The sequence below is a fragment of the Anas acuta genome, chromosome Z (assembly GCF_963932015.1).
Source record: "Anas acuta chromosome Z, bAnaAcu1.1, whole genome shotgun sequence".
Classification (NCBI taxonomy): domain Eukaryota; kingdom Metazoa; phylum Chordata; class Aves; order Anseriformes; family Anatidae; genus Anas; species Anas acuta.
In genome coordinates this window covers 19,587,585-19,605,015 of record NC_089017.1, presented here as the reverse complement: position 1 = coordinate 19,605,015, position 17,431 = coordinate 19,587,585, and the positions used below count along the sequence as shown (strand labels likewise).

Sequence of the window (17,431 nt, the reverse complement as noted above, 5' to 3'; positions counted from 1 at the left end):
GGACATATTTTATCATAGTGAATGTGAATAAAGGAAAGTATACAGGTGAGATATGATATAAAATCAAAGGATATTTATATATAAATAAAACATGACAAAGTTCAAAGTGTGGAGAAAGGTACCATAAAAAGTTACCTAATAAATAGCAGTAGCAGTAAAAAAACATTCCCTTATTTTTAAATAGAGGCAATTATTTAAGTAAGACTATTTATAAAGCTATTTATATAAAGAGGAAGCTAAAAACAGAAATAATAAGATAAAATTTCCTAATCGATATGCATTATTTCCTCACCAATACCACATTTGACAGAGGGTATGAGTCTGCTGTGGCTTGCAGATAGATGACTCAGGTACCTGAACTTGTAGATATACTTAAAGCATGTAAGGAGTGAATACCACAATTGCATTATATATAAACCACATAATATGTTATTAAATTGCTCTAAACTTAACAGCTAGTGGTGGAAGTACAGTTCTTTATTTTGAAAGCTGGTCTATTCTGTACAACACTATGATCTTATAAGTGTGTGTATCCCTCTAACGAATACAGATCTACACACATTCTACTTCTCCAGTGGGCAAGATGCTGTAACAGCCAACTTTTGCATATAAAACAACAACTACATTGCGATTAAACATGCAAACTAATTTCCAAACTTTTGTTTATCCTTGAAGTGTTTTTTTCTACAAGTATTTTAAAATATCATCTATCAACTCTTTCTCGATGCAGTTTCTTTTGGATTAAAAAGCATTTTTCTTCTGAACTGGCATCATCCACAAGTTGCAGTACGGCAAATTCTGAACAGATATTAGGAAAACCAATTTGACAAGAAGGGTGGTCAAGCATTGGAACTGGTTGTCCAGTGATGCTGTGGGTTCTCTATTTTTCTGGGTTTGACACACTGTCCTGAGTAACCTTATCCAACCCTGGAGCTGGATCTGATTTCAAAGTTGGACATACTTTCAGTAGGGAGTTGGGCAAGATCCAAAGTTCCCCTCCATGCTAAATTATTCTGTGATTCTGTGAACTAAAGATGGAGTTCATCACATGTCTAGAGGATTACCTAGATGATTATCTATGGAGAAGGACAAACACTTACAGAAACAAATTAACTCAGTACGTTAGTCAATTGTCTTAGACTGGTACACCCATTCATGTTTCTGTGTCTATATGAATCATCTATATAAAAAAAGAGGACCGTCCAAAACATGATGTGTAACTTCTACATAATCTCAGGAGAAATGGATTCCAATTTAGAGAGCATTTTTGGATCAGTTGCAGCTGGTGCGTACACCAAGCTTAACAGATAAACCTAACAGAATGATTACATGATAGTCTTTTAACGCTGCTTGCTATCAAACATACCATAGCCAACAGTCTCCACATTCACCTTTTCAAAAGCACATTTTCTGTCCATGTAACAGAGAAATATCTGAATTACAGTTTCTTTTTGGAATGTGGGACTACTTCAAATTGAAAGATCAGTGCCCAGCATGCAGGTTAGAATAGCTCTTGTATTGTGCTGCAGGGGTAACAGATAAATTGATTTTTAACATCCTCTGAACACTTTTGCCTAGACAGTTTGATTTACTGTGTTAGCCAAGTCTATATCTTTTTCAAAGCAATTCCAACAGAGGGCAGTATTCTTGAGCTGTAGTAATTTACGGGCATGCCCACGGAGACAGGCAGAGAGGTTTGTGAGATACTAGTAAGCCCCGAGGTCATGGATTACAGAAAGATTTAATACAAGCACATAAAAGCTGATTGTAAAAGAACATTGTAGATGATTCCATGTTATAACATTCTGTATTTCCTCAGAAATACAAAATAATCGTGGGAAAATTGCTGCGTTCGCTTGGTTACTACTTCTGTTACTACTTCTGTTACTACTATAGTATCAGGTGCAAGCAAAGTAACATACAAAGAAATTCTATGTTCATTAATTGTGTTTGCCAGTAACAAACTGCCAATGACAGGATAGGGCTAAGAGTGACAGTAATATCAAGAAAAAGGGACCTTCTATCACCATGCCATGCTCATTTTGTCTGTTTGGGTCTCCCCACAGAGAGCAGGTAAATAATTCAGTTTTTTTTGTTCTGTGTTGCTTTTCTTTTTGTTGTTGGATCAGAACTCTATTTTCTCACCTTTGCAACTGAAGTTGTTAATACATTTTATTAAGAAGAATGATACCTCATTATGTCTATATTTGAGCAATAGGTTCTTCACTGTAAAACTTCACTAGTAATGAAATTCACCTGGTATTCTGCAGTACCAAAATTTTATCAAATATGACTATTATCTTTCATCCACAAACCTGGAAAACAGGTTAGAACTTCCACCCTGCCAAGGGAGATGCTTAAATGAGACAAATAAGTGAAAACATCTCTGTACAAACATATATGACAAGCTTGTACCTGAACAGAAAAGTTTCAAAGCAATGCATTTTTGTCAGCAACTGTCAATTTCTTCAATTGAAAGCACCAGTTTTAATTAAATTTCATTCAGACAGGTATCACACACGCAGTAAGTGTCCATTGGAAATTGTCACTCCTCCCTATTAAACTCATTTGGCTGGGATTTCAAGATCCTTGTTTCAGTTCAGTCTAGGTATAGGATAGCCCCAACAACGTGACATTTCCCCAGGTTTCTCAAGTCATGGGAATTCTCACTACTCTTCCAGAGCTGGGTGAAGGTTAGGTGCAACCTGATGAATTTCTCGTCCTCAGATCAATATGATGCTTGTTCCTGTGATAGCCTTCAGTTGGACAGGTCCAGTGGAGGTCTGAAAGAACCTTTGGAATTTGCAGGGTTTAGCTAACTGTTATTTCCATATCTTATTTCATATAAGAGACTACAGTCTATAAAATCAAATTAAAAAATCTGCTGTGTTTGCTACATTACCTTTCATGTCTGTCAGATTATTCATGAAAGTTGTCTTCATCCACAAAAGTATATAGGTCTTCTGCCACTTTTTTTTTTTAATTTCTTAACTAAATTCATCTTCTGACATTAAAAAAAACTCTAGAAAAGCTCCACTAAATACATCTTCACTACACACGTGTAGGCTTGCCTTCATTTTGCACAAAAGTATGCCCTACACTAAATTCACATGGACAAATATGAATAAATTATACCAATATATTAAGTGTCATATGTGAAAAGAGAATAGGAATTGTATACTTGTATTCACAATGCAGACTTCAACACTGCATAAGCTTTATTCCTCTCTCAAAGGCTGTTACTCCTACCCCAATTGTGTTCTAATTTCTGTTCTGCCAAATGACTTCTGCAAATTTTACAGTGAAGGGAAGAAGACCCTGCTCCTCTTGCATGAATGCAAGAAGAGACCATTATTCGCATATAATGAGTTTGGTTTTACACACGGTTGGTTTTCTTTCGGTGCAAGTTCAAAAGGAAGCTGCTGGTCCTTGGTAACTCTGGGAACTACAACAGGGTTCCTTTAACTTACAGATCTGATGTCAAGTTTCTACAGGCTTAGAGGCAGGAGGGAGTCACATGTAATGTTATGGTGAAAGTCCTGAAACAGATGCGATGCAGCTCGCATAAAACAAGGAGTGAAAGCTGGCAAAGGTGGCCTAAGGTTTACAGCAGAGATAACTCTGGCTACAACAAAACCCTCTGCAGAAAAGGAACTGCTACAAAAGAATTCCCTGAGAAATAGTGTGTGCTTTAAAGTGATCTTTAGTGTCCGTCTCAAAGATTTACCTAAAGCCCCAACAATAAGCTTATTTGTTCCACTTCAAAATGAGTGAATACAGTCACCAGGACTTCCATCTCAATGATCCTGGCTGTTTGCCTCAACTTACCCGCTTATGAAGACGTTCTGCTTCCTCCTGATATGCAGCAAGCTGTTGTTTCCATTGTTTTACATTGGCAGTGGACTCCAGCAGGGCTGCTGTGAGCTTAGCATTATTACCCTTGAGCGTGGCCAGTTCTGCCTCCCAATGCTTGCTGATTGTCGAACTGCAAAGACAGAATGAGAATGGTCAGAGACTTCAAACCTCTAGGACTAAATGTTCAAATGAGAATACAAGTGTGCAAATCATCAAAACTTCAAATTCAGAAAGTACTCACCAACAAATTTTTTAATATAGCTATATCTTTACCAGAAAACAACCTCTGCCTTCCTAGTTCAAGAGGTTATTTTCTTTAAATAAAATGTTACAGATGATGAAATCCAACCAGCTCCAGGGGAGACCTCCTTGCAGCCTTTCAATCCTTAATGGGGGCTTATAAAAAAGGTGGAGAGTGACTTTTTACATGGGCAGATAGTGATAGGACAAAGGGTAATGGTTAATCTAAAAGGGGGAATACTTAGATGTTGGTAGCAAATTCTTCACTCAGAGAGTGATGAGGCACTGGAACAGGTTGCCAAGAGAACTTGTGGATGTCCCATCCCTGGAGGGGTTCAAGACATCAGGTGGATAGGGTCCTGGGCAACCTGATCTAGGCATCCCTGCTCATGGCAGGAGGATTGGAACTAGATGATCTTTAAGGTCCCTTCTAACTCAAACCATTCTGTGATTCTAGGAAAAGCAACAGCTTGTAATTCTAGAATATGCACATGATTAGTCATCACTTTAATATATATGTATTATGTATAAGTGCTTTTTCAATGTATTACTTAATGAAAGACATTATAGGGAAAGATTTGTCACCAACATGATTAAGAGAGCTAATGTAGTGCTTTGGAACTACGGATTAGCTGCCCTAATGCAAGCCTTCTATGCCTGAAATATAATTTTTATTATTATTATTAAATACCATACTTAATTTGGACTTACAAAATCAAAGATCTTGAATTTCAACAACATAATGCTGTTAATAATACTTCAGTAATATCAGCGAAGAAACTAAAGATCAAGAAGCATAGAGATATTATTGCTTTATTGCAAATAGGATTGTGATGTTGGGATTTATTAATGTAGCCATGGAGGAACAATCCTTGCCTATAATTTAGTTATTATCTGCACGAATACAGGATTTTAATTTTCAAAAATAATTAGCCATCATTTGTAGACCCTGTCCTTCTACTTAGAATGCAAAGGAAAAACATCTTGTATATCAGGCGAAGGTATTTGTACACAAATAGGTCATTATCATTTACTTTTATAAAGACAACCACATTTGAGTTCCATACCTACATGAAAAATACATAAAGAAAATAATTAATTTTTGTCTAATTAACTTACTATTAAAGGCATCACTGACAACTAATGATCTGTAACTCTAATCAAAATGACTTTGCATATAAGTTTATAGTGAATTATGAATAATTATTGTAATCTATTTCTAATACTTAATATAATTTAGTATCATAGAATCATAGAATGGCTTGAGTTGGAAGGGACCATATGTTTAATTATAGTTTACTGATATTTTGTATATAAGCTGATAGGCTTATTTGAACTTTGCACATATGAATCATTCTGCCACCATTTCACCCACCAAGTTTCTTTTTCTCACTTCTTGCATATGCACAGTCTGTTCCACAAATGCACATTTCAAAAACATTACGATTCCTATAAAAACTCCTTAGGTGTTCAAAGTCAACCAGTCACTAAGTGCCACTCATTATCAATTCAGATCACATCTACTGTTTCACTAAAATGAGATATCTGATTCTTCCATGCTCCTGCATTTTCTTTCAAATATACTGCTTCTTCCCTTGAACAGGAATACGAGCTCTTTCAGACAAGAAATACAGGTTCTTTCAAATTGCTGTAGCATTTCATGATCTATTCAACTAATTAGAAGTTCACCACTGGAAATTTTAAATCTTCAGTGACTAAACTAATATAATGATAATTCTACTTCATTAGGGAGCACTGACTCACATATTAAAGAAGATGAGAACAAATTTATGTAACAATATCTATACTTCTGTTTCTCTGAACAGATTTACTTTTCATCTATAGTAGCACAGCAGATCAACAAATTCTGTAAAAATCATGTGAAAAATTTTAGTTCATCATCATAATCACATTTCCTCCTAGATGTTCTGATCTTGCAAACAAATCTCCACACCAAGTTCATGCAAGTGAGTGGTCCTATTTCATAGCCCTGCTACAGCAGGACTAGAAGTTAACTGTGCGTGTGACACTTACTCACATTTACAAAATGTATCTTACTATTTGTCTTTTCTCACAGGAAAAATATACACACAAGATTCTATATTCACGTAACCCAGCAGATTACAAGCTAATTATCTGGGATGGTTACAGGAAGGGAACCGTTTGATTGCTTCATATCATAACTGACAATGCAAAAAGGGTAGTGAATGGGTCTTTTTCAACGTATTGTTTATACTCACAATAATACAAGGCAAAATTATAAGCAATGAAAATCCCAGGAGACAGAGTCCTAGCCAACGCTGAGTAACCACATGAGTGGGATTCCTGGCATGTCTCACCTGCATCTTTGCCGAGTGCCCTTACAAGAAACCCTGACAAGAAAGCAGCTAGGAGCTCTTCAGTTATTTCTTGTACAGTGGAACGTCAGCAGTAAATAAAAATCATGTATTTTCTGTAGCTGCTATAGCTACCCTCGTTCAAAAGCTGGAAGGTTTCTTTGGAGCTTGTTATTTTAAATCAGTCACTTTCAACAGGACTGCACTAGTACTATTTCTCCACTTTACTTTTTACCCCTAGGAAATCTAATACAGTGGGTTTGAACATGCTTATTGTAATGCAGAAGTTGTTTATAACATACACTGTACATTTTTTCCTACAACTAATCTCTACAACATCTTCTGTAGATTGTACTACTGCTCCACGAATAGAAGCATATTACTTGATTTAGTCTAGTTTTGTATTTGATAATACACTATAATTTCTCAACTATTTAGACATCCTGTTTCTTCCAAAAAAACCTTCCACATTCTTTGACACAAAAATGTGATGGATATCATACCAAGAAACAAGGGCCAAAGACACATACTTTTTTTTTGTATTTCCATACTTCATACAATCATAATCTGATTAGAATAGCCTGTAACCAATCATAGCAGTACGTAGTTATTTTCAAAAACTTTTTCACACACACATGCACACAGACAAATGTATGGTTTGTGAATTATTTTGGCTAAAACTGGACTTATCTTGATTTAAATTAATTATTTTAGAAACAGATCAAAGCACACCTACAACAGGCTGTTCTTAAACTAGATTAGATTATGTGCATCGATGCTCAGATCTGTAGGGCTACATGTGTTCAAGTTTATTAACAGCTCCAACGTGAACACTGAGAAACACACACTTCAGGCACATACTTTAGGGAATTCTCCCTCAGGAGAGAAAATTCTGGAGCTAATACCTGGGATGGTAAATGCTCAAGTCCTGAAGCTGAAAGTACCACGCCTGGAAAACCCAAAGGGCTCACAACAACTGCTAGAGCCTGTGGCCAGGATTTTTATGATGAAACAGCTGCACTAATGTCCCTTAGGATAGGTGTAGGTGGGCTACCCATACTGTCTCTCTCTAAAACCTTTTTTTTTAATTCCTGATTGAAAGGCTTTTTGCTAAAAGGAATTGCTTTTGTCCTCACTGTATTACATTGCATCAGAGGAAATACAAACACACCTCTGTCAGGTTGTCTTAATGGTTGTAACAAAACCATTACACAATGAAACAAAACCAAAACATTCTTCATGTGTTCCAAGATTATTGGCCCACATGAAATGGGAACATTTATTCAGTGATGAAAGTGATCCAAATTACAATGTAACTTCTGCCAGGACACCCGTCAGAGTTACACCATAGAGCAAAAAGATGAGCTGTACATATACACGCAGTGACACAGGCACACACACATTTGCAGTTTAAGAATTCAACCTGCATAAGTATGTTGTTTTGTTTTGTTCTGAAAGCCAGGCATCCCTTTGCTGGCACTATCACAATTTAAATACTTAGTTCTTCAGACTTGTCACAATTAACATCACTGGCTTCCTGGCACACTTTAAGTTGGTCTTTCAAAAAAAAGAGACATTTTTCATACTTCTTGCCCGCTTCTCATCATGAAAAGCTCCACTGAACTTTTAAAAGTATCATAACAGAAAATGAAGCCTTGTCATTTCCTTGTGAAAATTCTGAATATTTGAACACAGATGACAAACTGCTTTACAAACAGAGCTGCATAAGTGTTTCCACAGCAGTGGAGGATAAGCCCAATGCAAGAGCAAAAATAGGTCTGTTATGGTTAACAGCAAAATACAAGTTTTATTGTTTCCACTGAACATGGTATTAAAAAAAAAATTCTTCCGTAACACAGGTTTAGGTCGCAGCGATTGTTTGTAAAATTATGTCTACAGTGCTGACTGTTCATGGGATCATAAGCACTTCTTAGCAAGTAAAAGCTCAAAAACTTCCCAGAACTTCTGATCCTTGCTGTCGGCCACAGTACGTGGTATGTGGGTAATGTTAGACATGTTCACTGCCAGAATGGTGCATGGTGTCCACCTTCAAGGCAGAGGATTCAAAGTCAGGTATTTAACTTCTATAGCACACAATAATTTCATCGCTACCACAACACATTCCTAGAGCAAACCACTGACTAGTATCCTAGGGCATAACTGTGACATCTCCTGAGACTGAAGTAGGATTCGATGATTTTCAATACTTTTAGGCATTCTGACCAATCAACATTGACCTGATCTCCACTCTCACTAGATATTAGCTGCAACTCCAGTAAGTGACTGAGGAATAGCTTTGCTATCTGTCCATCTGTGACCTGAATAGAATGCAAGAGGCTATAAACACACGATTATCTTTCTCTGTGAAGTAGGTCACTTAAGGAAAATTAATCCTAAAAGCTCCAGTCCCCCTGTTTAGGCAGTTGGAGAAGACTTGCAAATGCAGGTGCAGGGAGCCCATACTAATGAGTTGCATTCAAAATTAAGTTACTTCAAGAGATCCCTTCACAAAACAAAGAAACAAAAGCAGTCCAGGTTAAAAGATGTTTTCTGCTTTTGGAATCAGCGTTGCTTATTCATTGCTTGCTGCATTGCAGGCAATATCAACACTATAAAACATGGTTTAAGCTTCAGTTTAGATTTATAGAAATAAAGGGTGTGCAGAATTATGCTTTATTAATATTCTATGTTTTTAATTCTGGAATTGTTGCTTAAAAATGAATTAATTTAACAGTTGGATTTCTTATTCTACTGTAGTCATAGTTTCAAACTACAGCTGCTCAAAGGCAAGTAAATTCTTTTCTTCAAGTGTCACTGGTCTGCACTGCAGATATATGATGAGCAGTACTGTCTTGGGGTGGCAGAAATGAGGAATTTGGTTGAATGGAGACTGAAGTACTTTCACTATAAAATTTGACATCTGGTATAGTAACTAACTCCATAAGACTTGACAAATATGAATGGAGCAGAGTCCCTGTAGCTGCTGTTCAGATTATAAATAGAGGCATGTGCTGGAAGCAGACCAAGTGCCTGGTGAAGTAAGCATTACCAGTCAGCAGGAGAGGTACGTCAACCAGCTGGTAGCAACACATTAGCTGCACTGGCAGCCAAGGTTGATCCTTTCTGACAACCTTTCTTGTGAGCTGCACAGAGCAGCTCTTCAAGCTCAAGGAGGCAAAGGGTTCTTGTGAATGATTTGGTTCCCTTACAGTAGTGTCTGAGAGTTCTAGTGCATTCAATCAGCATCACTTCTCTTTGGAAGCATAAGGCAAGTGTTTGGACTTACATAAGGCTTTCAGCTGAATTTGGGAAGGAATTCCGCCTGAAGTCCTTATGCAATCCTTCACATGAAATAAAGCCATGTAAGTGTTCTTCTACAGGGGCCTGAGAATGGTTAATGCTCCTGGCCACAATAATGGAATCTATATATGATGCTGTTGCAATAAGATGGTAAACTTTAAAGGGTGCTTTAAGATAATTTCACAAGCTTCTGGATGATGCTGAGATCCCAGGCAAGAAGGCTGAGAACTCTGCAATGGGCTATGCTTGCAATTGCTTTCATTGGAACAACATGACTGCCCTGTTAGAAGCCAATGATGACGCTGCTGGCACACAGGATGATTGCAGCATTCCTCAAAGTATTCCTAAAAGTTCACAAGAAACCTACTCTTTCATTCTCACTGAGAATTAGTCTTAGACTCCTTACTTCACATCCTGATTTAGAAAAACAAAACAAAACAAAACAACCACACACTTCTGGCATTTTGGGAATTTTACCCCTTTTCAGAGATTTCAAAGAGCATCTGCTGTGGCCATCTATTAAAAGTGAAAAGCTACTTCCACTTCCTTCTTCTATGATAGGAAGGATATAAAAATTATGGTTTTAGTTTGTCCTGCTGCTAGTCCAAAGCACCATATGTTCTAGGGCATGAAATTCAAATTCTGCAGTCTCTTCCTCTCTCTTGAATATTCAAAACAAATTTGGAAGCAGAAAAGGGTTTTGTCATGTATTTAATTATACCTAACTAGGAGTCCTAGAGTGAGTGGGAAGCTGAAGAAAGAGCTGAGGACCAATCAGGTCCTATCTCACCATTCCAGGAATAGGCAAGAAAGAAAAGTCTTGAGCTGCTTTGCCATTTTGGCCTTAATACAGAGCTGTCTGCTTGTACAAGCCCAATAGATTCAATCCCTGAAAAGACTCTGAACTTGTCTGCATGAAGGACGCTGTCATCTGCCGTATAGTTAAGTAATTAGAGTGAAAAACAGCAAAAGGAAAGCTAGGGACATAATGACAGCTTTTGTAGAAAGGAAGCCCAAGAAGTAAGACAAAACAAAATGACTTCTTCATGGCTACTGCTTGTTGTGCTTTTATCAGTAGTTGTGACAAACTGGACACATGCAAAAGGAAGTTGTATTTCAAAAAATGGAATTTATTTTAAAAAGTGGTAAGTCCTCTCAAAATTATAATCAAGAGATAATTACCAGGAAATTGCTTTGAGTTAAATATTTTCAATGAGGCCAGTGAAAAACTAATTAATATTCAATGAGATTCTTATTCTTAATTAGAGTATTCAAAAGAATCTCTAGCAAAGGAGAATAGGTACCCTGGGGAGAGAAGTAGGAATGTTAACTGAGCATGAAAGATCTGTTCTTCCCTTTGGGACAAGGAATATCGACATGATCTCAATGGAGTTACATCAGCACAAAACCAGGGAAACAGTTGTGAATCATCTCTTTAGACTGGAATAATGTGCACAGTTTAAATGACAATTTGATACTAGCAAAAAAGATTAGGGAAGCTCATGAGGCACATCATATTTGAAGTGAGGAGATTAATAACACACCTCCTTGAAAGTGAGAAAGGCTACAGTATGGCTAAAATCAGTAGGTGAGAGCATAACTTTTCAGAGAGTTTCTGAAAAGTATTCTTTGCAAAGGTTGAAGGTTTATCCCAGTCCAGGGTGTATTTTCTGTTGTTGTTTTTTATTTTTGTTTTTATTTTTTGTTTACACCTCTTTACTCAATTCAGAGCTACAATATGCTTGAACTCCTAATTCCTATCTCAGTGTAGAATACTGAAACGTAGAAGCTTTTCCTGCAAATTTGGAACGAAGAGTGCTTATGGAGTGATTAGTGATTAGCGATTTTTCTTTCAAGGTGCTTCAAATATAACCTTTCATTTGCATTTAACCTTTGAGTTTGACTGTGCTCGGTTTTGAATTGCCCAATGCACACATACAGCTTGTGGACAGAAGTGTTGATTTTCCAGTGTTGTTATAGGCTGTTCTGTTATTAGTTATCTTGTCATGTTTTATCAGTCACTGGGGCAGGGTCAAAATCTTCGCAGAAGGAACCTTCCGCAAAGAAGCTGCCCAAAGAAACCTCTCAGTAATGGTACAGACCCCTTCCACTATGTGGCAGATGACTATGTAATGAAAATCAGTGGCTATATCCTACTTATCTCTACCACCTAAATTTACATTCTATATTTCATAATACTGTCCTAATTCATCACAGAACCTACGGGAACCATCATAACACAAACCTTTCAATATGGAAGCTTAACCCTGAGGAACAGACAACAAATTAAATTCTTTTTAAAGGACAGAAAATTCTATATAAGTATTTTGCACAATATCCCAGTATCATACTCTTCCAAAAGGTAACAAAGTTTGAAACAAAAATGCCCAGGTATGGTGTTATTCACTGCTTACTGGAACACAAAGAGTCACTAGTAGTAGAAGAGTTCTTGAAAACCACTCCACAGGATGCAGAAGACAGGGCATTAACACAAAACAAATGCTTCAGCTATGATCCTTATAAATCAGGGATTTAGATCGCAGTCCTGACCCAGCTTAAAGTGGTGTTAAAAGAGAAGAGTCACTCCTCTCCACAGAGGCAATGAAAGAAGTTTCCAAGCTTCTTGTATTGTCTGCTATTTACATAGCTGACATTTAAAGTGTTTCTCATTAAACTACACTATTAACAACTTAATGCATGTCTTTTATATATTGTAACACAACACAAAAGACTTGTATTTAATCTAATTTATCACAGCAGCACCAAGAAAATCCCTGATTCCTCTGAAGAGGTTCAACTTTTATTTTAATTTTATTCTTTTAACGAGATCTAATTTTTGTCTTAGTCATTTGGTTTTATACAATAAAGGGACACTAGGTTATCTCTTTATGAAGGTCATATAGCATAAAACAAAATCAATAATTCTTTTTTAAAACTTTTAGCTCTTTGCAAGAGCAAGCATAGCCAATTAATTCCTACCTTTTTGCACTAACCATTAAATCCTTGCAGACCTAAAATTTTAGCATACTCTGAAAAATTAAAGATTTGTCCTTGCCTTTTTTATTGATAATACTTATTAGTATCAGTAAGAGTATTTTATTCTCAAACTTGTGAGACCTTGCAGACCTAAAATTTCATTGTACCCTCTGAAAAAGTAAAAAATAAAAGATTTGCCCTTATTCCTTTTCAGAAATAGCTTATCAGTATCACTAGACCTGATACTTTATTCTCACACTTGTAATGTAACTGATATTTTTCAAAACTGATAACCAGTCTTTTTTTTTTTTTTTTTTAGTATATTAAATTACTATAGAAGATGAGGCATAATTCTATGCTGTTGCTATGGTGCTGAGCACTTCAAATATTCCAAGAAAATGAAATTTTCAAAAACAACCTAGGTTATTTAGGAACTTATGTCTCATTTTCTAAAATGACCAGGTATTTGGCTGTGAAGAAAGTCAAACTGCCTTGGGCTCCTATGGCACTTAATCAGTTTTAAAAAGTAATTAGATGATGTGGTTATCAGCAAGTGAGGTAACAGGACACGATGACCCTGACTCTAAACTTATTTGAATTCTGACTCTGAACTTATCTGAATTATGGCTGCTTTCATTCTGGAATTCATTTGTATGCACAAGAATTTAAAGCAGTTTAACTGTAAATTAATTCTTTGAATTAGTACAGATTAATTTTCCAGAGGCCCCTAGGTAGAAAAAGGCCAGTTTCTTTCAAAAATCCTACCTATAACAACAATTTATGTGTACATTGATATGATCTATTCTCTGTCAGTAATGTAAGAAAAGGTAAGAGACTATTTGACTGCCCTCCGGTTCTCTTACTCATTTACTGAATGCTGTTCTGGCTTTAAGGGTTTATCTGAACTGCACTCTCAATTATATCTCTGTGAGTTTGAGAAACTCTTCTACTTTCACCATCACCATGCTGTGACAGTAAGGACAAGGAACAGCTCTTTTCCCAGTGATCACAACTCCACCACTAAGTAAAAAGGGCCCGAAGGCCCGGAGCTTCTGAAGGCCATACAAATTTGCAGTCTCCCCAGATATCTCCGATCCACACCAGTTGGCCCAATCCTAAGCACAGTTTGGATCATAAGACATGCACATAAGGCAGGGATAGTGCCCTTGCATCTACAGAGTCTTCCAAAATCACCCTACCAGGCTTTACGCCACCTGCAGCCCTCCCCTGCCCATCTGAAACACTTCTGGTGGTGCATGCACGTCCTTGCTGTTGTGCAAGAAGAAGCCACGCCGGGGGTAGCAACGTAGCCCTTAAATCACTGCAGATATGTGGAACAGGAAAAGGACCCTACACAAAAGTAACTGTGCTGTGGGCCACAGGGACACTGTGTGGGCCCATGCTGTAACACGTGGATGTGGTTTTGGCCTTCATTGTCCAGGCCTGTTTTACTTAGCTGTGGAGACATGGCCAATAAAAGGCTGCTGCAGCTACAAGTTGGTTCTGTGGAGATCAGCAGAGATAGACAGATTTGCAATGACAGAGTGAAGACGAATAGAGCTGCACCAGAGTGGGCTGAGGAACGGCAGCCAGGCTGCAGCACATATTGCAGTGAGGTGGTAAAGGGGCTCTCTCCCAGTCATCTAAATCCAACACACACCACATGCCAGGGTTGGAAATTATTTGCAAAAGCTTCTGCCATGTTCCTGGGCACTATCATAGCTTAAACTAGAGTGTGTGGCACCTCTGCTGATGAGAGCAGCCATTACGAGTGGTATAATGTGAAAGGTATACATGCGCTTATTTTAGATTTTATTGGAACTTTCTGTCAGTGGTACCACAAGACGTCTCAGTCTCTAAGACCCTTAATGCTGGTTCCTGTTCTCACTATCACAACAAACTGAATCTACCTGAACAACCATTGCAGATGCAGGGCCTTACAACTCCACTATAGGAACAGAAAGACGTGCTATAGAATGACAGAAATATTTATATTTAATTAGGTAGTGGGAAAAAGGTTCTGAATGGTGACTATTTGGCATCTGCCCAGCTAGTACATTAGGTTATGTCCCAGTATCAAATAACAACTACTGGTGCAATTCATGTTTGAATTACAATTGTCAATTTGCTTATCCTGGGAAATATGACGACATGAATTAATCGCACAGTTGGTATCAGAGATGAACTGTCAGTTTACATGCTGACAACAATATCATTTTATTCCATTAAGGGAACAGAAGCTACGTGAAAGCATGGTAAATTTAATTAAGCTTCATTTATCTCCTGTGATAGCCGTACAATTACTCAGAGGCAATAGCGTAAGTATACACCCCAAACTAAATAACCTGTGGAGCTGTCAGAATTATTTTGAAGAACGAGCAGTAAGTCCACACAAATTATGTGACCACAATAAACCACATATTGACTGTACAAATTTAAACAAAACAACTTTCTAGTGTGTTGCAGCACTTCTCTGTGAATACTGCCATTCACATCGTTTTCCATCACAGCTTTTTTAAGAGAATCAAAGTACTAAATTTGTCTTGTTTAAACCAATTCTGAATCCACCAAAAGAATATATTTCTTGCACTAGGTTGATTCTAGAGTCAAATTTACTGAAGAGAGACTGCATTGATGAAAAAAGATTAAATTTGATACATGAAAGTCTCTGATACTGGCACTCTTTGTATGATAAACAGGTGAACACTTGGAAGAAACAGACCCTATACAAGTTTCTCTCTTTCCCCTATTGTAAAAAATTAACAGTTTTTCTTTAAGAAAAAAAATCAGAATGTCATCTTCCTTAATTCACTGGTCATTGCTAGTTCTTTTTTATTCAGCCTAGACTTGCTGGAACTAAATGATTTTGTTTTCTTCAGCCTCTTTTCAGAACAATACATAGATCATATGATTTGGCTCATAACCTAGCTTAAAGTTAGAAACAAAAAAAAAATATAGACCAGTTCTTCCAAATTCAACACTTCTTTCAACCGAACTACTAGTTCAGTTGAAAGCAGCATGTGACTTCTGCTAGTTGTGATTTCACAGATAGCAAACTTTCACAAGGCTGTGCCTACATGTCACAACAGTGTTGGAGCACATTTATTTTCTAACATTGTGAGCTCTATCTCACTTTCATTGATAAGGCACCTGGAATAGCAATAGGGTAGGGCAAGCCACAGGATGTGAAGATGTTTAAAAGCAAGCAAGATGTTTAAAAACTACTGTGAGGCATTCCCGAGCCTCCCACTGCTCTGAATAAATGTTAGCCCAGCACAGATAAAACAAGATGAATTGCAGTCACACGCAGTGATTGGATCACAATTTGCACAATTTGAGCATGTAGCAAGCTATTTTAGTTATCGTTTTAAAATTCAGGCCAACTTAATAGGAATGTATAGCTTACATGAAAAAGTATTTGGTCTAAGACAACAAACCCGTATTTCATTTCCATGCTTATTCTCGCTATAGAGAGGGAAAAAAATATCTTTTTTTTTTTTTTTCAGCAAATGAAAGAGTTGGATAACTTACTACTGGCACGAAGCACAATTCAGTTGGTGTATGTGTGTGTCTGTTTTGTTTTGCTTTGTATGGGCCTTGCTGTTTAAATAAAATGACTTTGTAATTTCCTATGTGGTGGCAGCCTCCCAGAAGAATGGTTTCCAGAGTTCTAAGTCGAATTTTGAAACTGAACCCTTTGCATTTCATGAGAAGACAGAATGCCATTACACTGAAGTGCCACAAAATAAATTGTAAAGGTGACACCCCTACACTCATCACAATGGATGGACCACTAACAATGTTTTGTTATTGTATACTTGAGAAAACAGAGTCCTAGACATCTGAGGCATTTTATTTCATCACTTTCACCCAGCTCCAGCTTCCTTCATTTGCCATGTGGCTTAAAAGCCAATAAAGAGAAACCCTCATATTCTACATGACTGCTGATTTGTGTCCACCCAATTCATTGCTGACAAAACTCTGACAAACAAAAAAATGTCTCTTTTATGCTTCCCTAAAGCATAAAACTGATGAAAAATTATAGGTGATATTGATCTCCATTTAACTGTATTCCCCCTTCTATTCTTGAAGCTCAAGAAGAGATTATATCAAGTACTTCATAAATTTGACTTATAAAATATTCCACTTCCACGTTTATGTGTGCCTACCCCTAACCTCTACCCACATCTGCAGGAAGGTTGATGCCACTGAACTTCTGCAAAGGGTCTGCCTAACAAAATACAACAGAAAATAATCAATGTGACAGCCATCCCGATACAACTATTTTCAGTAACACACCTGATGCATGTGGAGCCTCAACAATGCTTATGTACATTTCAATGCATTTTGAAATGGCTTACAGCTTTGGATTCTTTATCAATGAGCTTTTACTTTAGTCTTTCAGGGGCTTAAGCTATCTTGATAGGAACCATCACCTACCTAGCTGGGGAGGTCAAGTGAATTAAATAATAGCCTACAAGGAGCCATGGCAGGATGACAGCAATGCCAAGGAGCAGAGTAATGTTTTACCTCCATAGAAAAACAAAACACATAACTCTGAATTGTAATGTTGGCAGGAGGTACAACATTACGCTGGACCTGGTAAGCAGAGCTTAGTGGATGAAATCCATCTTCTCCGAGTTTAGATGTTTGAAAGCTAAGTCAAGTATCCTCAGATGGCAGTTCATCAGGCCAATCTAAGGTGACTATCTAGGGTGAAACGC

General features: G+C 37.3%; 1 protein-coding gene across 2 annotated transcripts in view; it reads right to left on the bottom strand.

The window, feature by feature from the left end:
• The window catches only part of HOMER1 (homer scaffold protein 1), an 87,621-nt gene that overhangs the window by 18,512 nt on the left and 51,678 nt on the right, over positions 1-17,431 (bottom strand). For both annotated transcript variants that reach the window (XM_068667661.1, XM_068667660.1), the window contains exon 6: positions 3,829-3,985. In XM_068667661.1, coding sequence (XP_068523762.1) covers positions 3,829-3,985 — 157 coding nt within the window. The remainder of the gene's footprint in view (positions 1-3,828; positions 3,986-17,431) is intronic.